The 10,000-nt window shown below is 42.1% G+C and overlaps 1 protein-coding gene across 1 annotated transcript in view; it reads right to left on the reverse strand.

Moving 5' to 3' along the window:
- The window catches only part of LOC308298652 (kinesin-like protein KIF1C), a 79,097-nt gene that overhangs the window by 36,525 nt on the left and 32,572 nt on the right, over window positions 1-10,000 (reverse strand). Inside the window, 4 exon segments of the mRNA XM_080742295.1 lie at window positions 1,321-1,448; window positions 1,689-1,793; window positions 3,966-4,111; window positions 6,902-6,980. Of these exon segments, the coding sequence (XP_080598421.1) occupies window positions 1,321-1,448; window positions 1,689-1,793; window positions 3,966-4,111; window positions 6,902-6,980 (458 nt within the window).

Here is a 10,000-nt window from a genome sequence, read left to right on the forward strand (position 1 = left end):
ACCAATCTCATTGTTTCACTCTATGTCCTATTCCACGTGTTTCTCTTATCTATACAAGTATAAGTCAAAGTAATCCTAACAGCATTTCTTTCTTCACAGTCCATTTCTATGACGTCACCAGAACAACATACTAAAAGTGCTCAGAAATCCTAGTTGTGGAAATATAATTAATCGTAACTTTATATTGTCACAGTCAAGTAGAAACCTCTTATCTCCCTGTTTTAAGGTCATGTTGTCTTTTGGTGTAAATTAGACAGAAAATAGATACCTTTATTATGCCACGGGGGAAATTCAGTTGCCCAGAGGCAGCACAACAGTTAAGGGTTACAAGTTACAAAGAAGTAAGAAAAAGCAGAGTACTGTAGTGTACTGTCCAAAAAAGCAAGGCACAATAAAAAGAAGAATATATATATATACATAAAGTGACCAAGAAACATTGAAATGTACGACCTCCTTGGTCACAGCGTCAAACTAAAGCGTCAAAAAAAGCAGATCTACAAGATCCAAACGCCTCGTAGATCTGAAACTACGAGGTGTGTCTCGTTATTAAACGGTTTATCGTGAGAGGATTTGCCAACAAGCAGCTCAACGACTGACGTCACTCAAGTGTTTAAGCTGATCTACAAATTCCTGTTTTTTCTTTTTTACAAAACCTTATAAAACACAATCGTGTTTACTTCATTTAACAGGTCACATTCCTAAAGACAATATCCATGGAAATCTACAGCAGGGGTTTTCAAAGTGGGTAACGGGGCACCCTGGGGTGACGGGGCATCCTGGGGTGACGGGGCACCCTGGGGTGCTGAGACGGCAGTCCAGGGGTGCCACGAGATCATTTGATAATATTTGGAATTTATTTGGACACTTGAAAAAAATATTTAGTATCATTTTAAACTTGAAGTAATTTTCAGTTCTAACCAAAATGGCTGTTATCTCAACGTTTTCCTCGCAACATAATCACTAAAATATCGTCACTGTCGGGCAGAAACCTTGTATCTCCAAGTTTCAAATGTGTACGTCTTTTGGTAAAGCAAAGCCCTGCTTCATCATACAAGACTGTCGCACAAAACTAGTGAAAACAGACGATCAGCGCAACACAAGCAAGGAAATACATAGTTTAGTTTTTAGTTTAGGGTCACATTATTAATTTTATTGAGTATAGCTGTGTAATAAGCGGGATAACGACTGGCTGAGCGCTCGTTATGGAGAAATAAAATTCCCGACATGCTGATAACCCCTGAGGTGAAGCCTTGTAATGATTCTGTCAAAAATAATGCCAATAATTAACATTGAAAGAGAAGTTGTTGGTATTCCACCCACCATCAGCCTCTCTGCTGCCTCCTCTTTACTGATGGTCTCCGTGGTAACAGGCTCCTCCCCCTCCTCTCCATCCTCTGTGCTGTGGTCCGGGTCCGAGGGGCTGACACCCTCTGGGGTTAAATCTGAACCTTTAGATTAAAACACACCCTCTGGGGTTAAATCTGAACCTGTAGATTAAAACACACCCTCTGGGGTTAAATCTGAACCTGTAGGTTAAAACACACCCTCTGGGGTTAAATCTGAACCTGTAGATTTAGATTACATATGAATAAAGAAAAATGTTTTTTTTTTTAAATCTGAACCAAATGACACACACACACACACACACGCACACACACACACACACACACACACACACACACACACACCTGTGGAGGCAGGGCTGTGAGAGACTCCGTTGGGTGTGATTGATAGCTGTGACTTGGTGGGAGTCCCGCCCCCAACGACATCACTGGAGCTGTTGTTGTTTACCTCTGGAGAGAGAGAGAGAGAGAGAGAGAGAGAGAGAGAGAGAGAGAGAGAGAGAGAGAGAGAGAGAGAGACAGAGACAGAGAGAGAGAGACATAGGGAGAGAGAGAGAGAAACACCACAATTTAATTAGATTTCATTCATCAAACTAATCCAACGTCGATCTCAGAAGTAAACTACAGTAAGTGCTTCCGGTCTGGATGGAAACAGGGACCGGATATGCATTCTTTGCTCCGTTTTCGGGGAAATCTCGCTTGTGTGAACGCCCATCATTTGGACCGGAGGGTTAGCGACTCACTCCACAGAGGTTAAGGTTAGGGTGAGGGTTAGAGTCGGGTGTCGAAAAGATGAACGTCGAAACAGCGACACGCTCCCCCGTTTTCTTCCTTTGTAAACATCACTGCTGCGAGCTAATAGCCATTATGGTCCTAGCCAGGGACCCATTATGGTCCTAGCCAGGGACCCATTATGGTCCTAGCCAGGGACCCATTATGGTCCTAGCCAGGGACCCATTATGGTCCTAGCCAGGGACCCAGTCACCCAGAATGTGAGATGAACTGTGATGTCATGCCATACTTTTTGTCAGTTTTATCTATCCAACATCCCACCATGCATTGCGCAGAAGGTGTGATCTACAAGCTCACAACGGTTGCATCTGCGACGTGACGTGAGCTTGTATGTCTGCTGTTAACCGGAAGTGTCCCGCAGATAATGCTACAGTAAAGTCTGGTGGAAACAGGTGGATTAGTTTGGTCATTAAGGAAGGTCCACAGAATGAGAGGTCTGCTCTGCCGGAAACATTGTGAAAAAAAAGTTATGGCCATTTGTATATTCTAGTGGTAAAATAGGGGTCGACCGATATGGGATTTTCATGTTCGATTTCAATATCGATTTGTTGTGATCAAAGAGGCAGATAACCGATATTAAGAACCGATATGCATTTTAAATGGTGGTTAAGTGGTTAATTCATTTATATATTTTCCCATCCTAAATGTTCTAGAATCTAGAGGCTCACATCTAGTCGCTGCATCACCCTAGAACAGGGGAGGGCCACATTGCATATACAGTTAAACATAGCAAAAATAGCCGATCTACAAGCTCAAAACACGTCACAGTGCGACACATTTTGAGCTTGTAGATCTACCATTTGTGCCAACTGCAGCGGAAAATGAAGCAATGAAAGAAAATGTTTGAATAGCTCCAACCCCCACATCACTGCTATGTTGTTGTCATAGCATGCATTTTATATAGTTTTAATGCATTGTGTATTTTATGTATGTGTTATTGTTGTATACTGACTGACTGGCTGTGTGCCACAGACATTTCTATTTTATGCAAAATGTGATGGACAATCGGGCGTCCGCTGGCCTAGTGGTCAAGGTGCATACCACATACTAGGCTATGATGCCTGCTGGCGTCGCCGGTTCGATTCCTGATCCGGACGACCTTTGCCACATGTCACTCCCCATCTCTCTCCCCATTTCCTGTCAGTCTACTGTCCTATCAATAAAGGCATAATAAGCCCAAAAACAAATCTTTAAAAAAATAAAATAAAAATGATGGACAATAAAGTGTTCTTATCTTTATATTATCTTATATAGGAAAAAAAAAGAAAAAGAAAACAATCTTCTTTAAGTAGCATGTGAGGGGTCAAACTAGGAGTTCTTCACAAAACTTTGGAAAAGTGATGACTCACTAAACCACAGTGGGGCCGTTTTTAGCCCGAGGCATGTTTTTCCTGCAAAACATTCATGATTCAGAATCATGAAAATGAATTTGACATGCTATTTGTTTTCCTTCTAACCCTGAACCAGAAAATGTTGATAACCCCTTGTGTAGTAGTATTTATTGTGTACCTGTGTCTAACAGTGTTGTGTAGCAGGTGTGTAGCAGTATGTGTGTACCTGTGTAACAGTGTTGTGTAGCAGGTGTGTAGCAGTAAGTGTGTACCTGTGTAACAGTGTTGTGTAGCAGCATGTGTGTACCTGTGTAACAGTGTTGTGTAGCAGGTGTGTAGCAGTATGTGTGTACCTGTGTAACAGTGTTGTGTTGTGTAGCAGGTGTGTAGCAGTATGTGTGTACCTGTGTAACAGTGTTGTTGTGTAGCAGGTGTGTAGCAGTATGTGTGTACCTGTGTAACAGTGTTGTGTAGGAGGTGTGTAGTACTTATTGTGTACCTGTGTCCAGCAGTTGTTGCAGACCCTGTGAAAACAGCAGATCTCTCAGTCGGTTCACTTCCTCCTTCAGTTCTCGGATCAGTTTGGCGTTTGGATCCTCGTTGATCACCGCGTTGCAGCGGATCTGTTTGGCACGGTCTGCATACCTGCACGCACGCACGCGCACACACACACACACACACACACACACACACACACACACACACACACACACACACACACACACACACACACACACACACACACACACACACACACACACACACACACACACACACACACACACCCGCTTTACACATGGCTACATTTGGTCTATGGATAAATGTGTGTAATCTCTGGTGTAGTGTGGGTTTGTCCATAATGTGTTGAAATATAATGTCCATGTATTTGCTAGAGAAACACTGTGTTAAATTATTTTATCCATAATGATAAATATTTCCATTAAAACACCTGCACTCTCCACACTTTTTTCTTTGCTAAATAGTTACTATATCGATTTTAAATCATTGAATCGTATCGTATCGCCATGAATGAACCAATATCGCCCATGTATCATATTGTCAATCATGTAAGGCACGTCTTCAACGTTTTCAGGCCAAGGACCCCTTAGTTGAGAGAAAGATGAAGCTGGGACCCCCACAACCTGTTCATAGTTTCATCGTTTGAGAGCGCGATCATCAGTGTATTTTGGATTTATGTCAATTTGTGTTTTCAGATATTTAACCACTTGAACAGTCAATACTTAAAACCTTCCAAGCCCCGGCAGAACCCCCTGAACCCCGGTACTGCCGTGCAATCAGCGTTTTATTTACAAACATGTTTTAAAAATCACACCCGTGTGAAGTGGAGCTGTGTGTGTGTGTGTGTGTGTGTGTGTGTGTGTGTGTGTGTGTGTGTGTGTGTGTAGATCATGTGTACCGATTTTTGTGACATTTGAAGAAAATATGTAGGAAAAGGAGCAAAAAGTGTGTTTTGGAGAAAATTCAAGATGGCGGAAAATCTATCCTGGCGCAAATGGGTGTGGCCTATATGGGGAGATGCGTCTTGACCCAAGGAATCCAGGGAAAAAATAATTTTAATTTTCCGATCTACGGTTCAAGAGTTACGGGGCAAAACGTAAAGTGGGCCGTTATAGCGCCACCATGAGGCCGAGTGATGTAATTATTTTTCGATTCATTCTTAAAATCATTATGAATCTCCTCTCCGAGGTTTGAAACTGTAGCTCCTATGGTTTACGAGAGAAAAATACTTGAAAGTGATTTCTTGCATTGTCCCATTATAAGTCAATGGGGACAATTAAGCGTCGTTTTTTGCCGATTACGTCGGCATGGTAAGGCGGATCGGAACGAAAGGTAATAGAACACCATTCCCGGCCGAGCCGCACATTTTGATGTATATATTGCGCGAGTGGCGTAAATGGTGCGGCACTAGTTACGCGCCGAAGTCAGGCTGAGTCAGGCTACATACACACACACACACACACACACAGACACACAGACACACAGACACACAGACCCACACAGCCACGTATAGGGAGCCTGTGTTTCACACAGCTCCAAAAACAAACACACCAAATGATAAACAACGCGCGCGGGTCGTTCAGTGCAAGCCAGCAGGACGTGCACACACTACGTGTTTGGGCGGCCACTTACTTAGAAGCTGCTGCTGGCTGTATTAAAAACAGCGTTCGAAAGTACATTACGTCCTCGTCGCACGCACATCGATCTAATTCCATGTATTCCACTCATTCCGAAGCCTTGATTTCGCCTGTCGTCTGGTCGAAAAAGACGAGGGGATGGGCTAAGCCAGGCTGCCGCACACACAGTGCAAAGGAACGTAATGGCCGCTCGTGGAGCCAGTGGCAGAGCCAGCCGATGACGTCATCACGTTTCTGACGTGATCCTATTGCACAACGTCTCTTAAAGAGACAGAGCACGACCTGCGACTGTATTTTTCAAAAAATTATGATTAATTTCATAAATTACGGGAAAGTACGGGAATAGACGGATGGCTAATTGGAGGTCGAGGCAAGTACGGGCAAGTGCGGACGGCTTTGAAGGTGTTAATAAACTTGACCTTTCACTCTGTACTTAGTCTGCTCTTTTCCCCCTCTACACCAAACCTCTTTGCCAAAAAATAGCAGATCTACAAGCTCACAACGCCCGTTGTGAGGTTGTAGATCTGCAATGTTTGGCTAAAGTTCTCAGAATATGGACGCTAGGGTTCAAATCGTTAATATAAAAAAATAAAAAAATAAAAATTCTATCTCTCAAAGATTTGGAGGACCCCCTGTAGTAACTCTGAGGACCCCCTGTTGAAGACCCTCGATGTAAGGTGATGCGTATAGTATCGCTGTTAAAGGACAACTTTAGTTTTTTACGACAAGGGTTCATATTTTAGATTTAAAGAATATAAAAGATGAGTGTTAAAATTATTTCATTTACTTCTTTCTATTGTTTTAGAGATTCTTATTTCAGTGGTTGGGGGCATGCGTACAAGTGGCTAAATATGTCATTTTACACAGAATAAGCCCATTCCCAAAATACAACACAACCTTTCATGGTTGGATGTGACTTATGGGGGCTAGAAGTGTTACTGTAAATAGCAATAAAGAAACTGCTGGCTTATTGTGTCTAAAAAGACATATTTAGCCACTTGTACGCATGCCCCCATGCGTACGCATGCCCCACATTTTAGCACAGTAAAACGATAAAACAATAGAACGAAGCAAATGAAAACATTTTAACACTCACTTTTTCTTTTCTCAAATTACAATCTAAAATATGAACCCTTGAACCCCAAAGTTGTCCTTTAAATTCCTGAAGCATTTCTAACACCCTTTTTCTGTAACTTAAACTGCTGTGCTGTCTCTGGCTGCTGCCTTTACCCAATCAATCAATCAATCAATTGATTACATGGATAAAATTATTGATTACCTCAGAGTACTCAGTGTCTCTTCATAGTTGATGTCAGCTGGACTCAGAGCGGCGATCATAGCTGTACGAGAGTTACCTCCTGATACACACACACATGAACGCACACACACACACACACACACACACACACACACACACACACACACACACACACACACACACACACACACACACACACACACACACACACACACACACACACACACACACACACACACACACACACACACACATTTAGTTACATGTTATAGAAACACATTTCTTCACATCTGGCTGTTAAGAACACTGTCTACTGTCGTTACTGTTGTCAACCACTAGGTGTCTCACTACTCCACAGAAACACAAACCAAACCTTCCCAAACTGACCGGCCTTTGGAGCAGTGTTTCTCAACCACTGGTCCTGGGGACCTTTGGTGTGCCCCTGAGAAGGGTCAAGTGTGCCCCTTGAAACTGCTTGAAAGCCAGTATTGTATTTATCATTTTAAAAACGATTTCAACTAGTGAAAACAGCAGATCTACAAGCACACTTGTAGATCTGCTGTTTTCACTACTGTTGTGCGACAGCCTTGTATGATGAAGCAGGGCTTTACTTTGCGAAAAAACGTACACATTTGAAACTTGAAGATGCAAGGTTTCTTCCTGACAGTGATGATATTTACATCCCCGTATTATGTTGGTGTGACCATGGATTCTTGGGACATGAAAAGTGTGGCCATGCAGAGAAAAGGTTGAGAAACACTGCTATAGAGGCCCAAAACCACCAGGTTTTAACATAAACATAAAGCCAGCAGACATCCTGTTTTATTTCCCTCACCCAGACCAACAACCAGGGATGTGTTTCAGCTCAAACTGCCTTCATCAGTTTTGTTTAAAACACAAACGGAACATCACAGTAAAGCCCTTTGCACACAGGCACGTTTATCCGCACGGATAAAACGGACAAATTCATTTTTTTAAAGAAAACAATGATTCTCTACGACCTCATTCACACCGGATCCGAATTAGCCGTGCGACGAGTGGCTGCGGCCGTGCGTTCTTTTCTCGGTCCTGTGTGCACAGGGCTTTAGGTTCATTGAGAGCACATGGTCGCTACAGGTTGTTGTAAAGTAGAGGCGAGGAAGTAGCCTATAAGTTCAATGCAGCTTTTAAATAAACTGTGGAATCATCTACTGCAGACCTGGGCATTGTGCGGCCCGGCACTCTGACCGGCCCTTATAGGGTTAATGGCAAATTATAAAATAAACACATTTTCTAATTTTACCTCATGCATGGACTAAAGCTGCATTGCTTTTATTTTGACGTTTTTTATTCACGTAGCCTACATAAAGTATGGACGCAATGCGTACATCAGCATGTGTGTGTGTGTGTGTGTGTGTGTGTGTGTGTGTGTGTGTGTGTGTGTGTGTGCGATCATTGGATGTTGTCTCAATAACAAGCAGGTGGTCAGACTGGTCACACGTCAAGACCACCTGCCTTACCTTACCCATCAGAAATGGCTAAAGTGGCTGAAAAAAGAAAAGTTGATGCCGAATGCAGGGTTTTCAACACAAATGTGACTGCTAAGTATTTATTTAGTGAAGTCGGAGGTAAAGCTGTGTGTTTAGTTTGCAGGGAGCACATCTTGTGGGGAGCACTGCCTTTTGGCCCAGCGGCCCTCCACAATATGTTCTGTTGTTCATGTGGCCGCATGGAGAAAATAATTGCCCACCCCTTTGCGTGGGACAGTCCCACTTCTCCATGACTTTTCAGGCACCCCACAAATTGAGACTCTGTGTCCCACATTGTGCAGTAATAAATAAATGTTGATAAGTGAGCTGATTGTTGCTGAAGCTCTTAATGTGAGCTCACAGCAAGCTAGACTGGAGCACACTGGACACTGCACTGCTCTAGCAGCACCTGAATATATTATAGGGTAGAATATGCTTTTATTGAATGATACCATCATGGACATGTGTTTCTGTTGAGAGACAATGTTCAGAAGGAATGGCTGCAGCATCGTTGATCTAAACTAAAGCTAAATGGTATAAAAATATAACATGAGAAATATCAATCTGCAGTATTAGGCCTATAGTTGAATATGACATTAAGGCATTTAATCCTACATTGTCCCACACGCGATACTTTGGATCTATCTGGTCACCCTAGAGGCAGCTTAAAGCCTGGTACATGAAAATAATAATAATGAAACTGTGATATCACTGTAACTACTCAGTATGTGCCATGTAACACTGTGTAACACTGTAACACCGGTAACACAGCACACCGTGACATGCCTACAGCGCCATCTTATAATGAGGACCAACTACATGAATTCAGGTAGGGTGGAACATGGGTGAAATGCTCCTATAATGTGTCATCTACAGAGTAGAGTTAAATGCAGATGATAAAAACATACCCAGGTCCTATTAGAGTAGAGTTAAATGCAGATGATAAAAACATACCCAGGTCCTATTAGAGTAGAGTTAAATGCAGATGATAAAAACATACCCAGGTCCTATTAGAGTAGAGTTAAATGCAGGTGATAAAAACATACCCAGGTCCTATTAGAGTAGAGTTAAATACAGATGATAAAACATACCCAGGTCCTATTAGAGTAGAGTTAAATACAGATGATAAAACATACCCAGGTTCTATTAGAGTAGAGTTAAATACAGATGATAAAAACATACCCAGGTCCTATTAGAGTAGAGTTAAATGCAGATGATAAAAACATACCCAGGTCCTATTAGAGTAGAGTTAAATACAGATGATAAAAACATACCCAGGTCCTATTAGAGTAGAGTTAAATGCAGATGATAAAAACATACCCAGGTCCTATTAGAGTAGAGTTAAATGCAGATGATAAAAACATACCCAGGTCCTATTAGAGTAGAGTTAAATACAGATGATAAAAACATACCCAGGTCCTATTAGAGTAGAGTTAAATACAGATGATAAAAACATACCCAGGTCCTATTAGAGTAGAGTTAAATGCAGATGATAAAAACATACCCAGGTCCTATTAGAGTAGAGTTAAATGGAGATGATAAAAACATACCCAGGTCCTATTAGAGTAGAGTTAAATGCAGATGATAAAAACATACCCAGGTCCTATTAGAG

The sequence above is a fragment of the Nannobrachium achirus genome (assembly GCF_963921795.1).
Source record: "Nannobrachium achirus genome assembly, chromosome: 14".
Taxonomy (NCBI): domain Eukaryota; kingdom Metazoa; phylum Chordata; class Actinopteri; order Myctophiformes; family Myctophidae; genus Nannobrachium; species Nannobrachium achirus.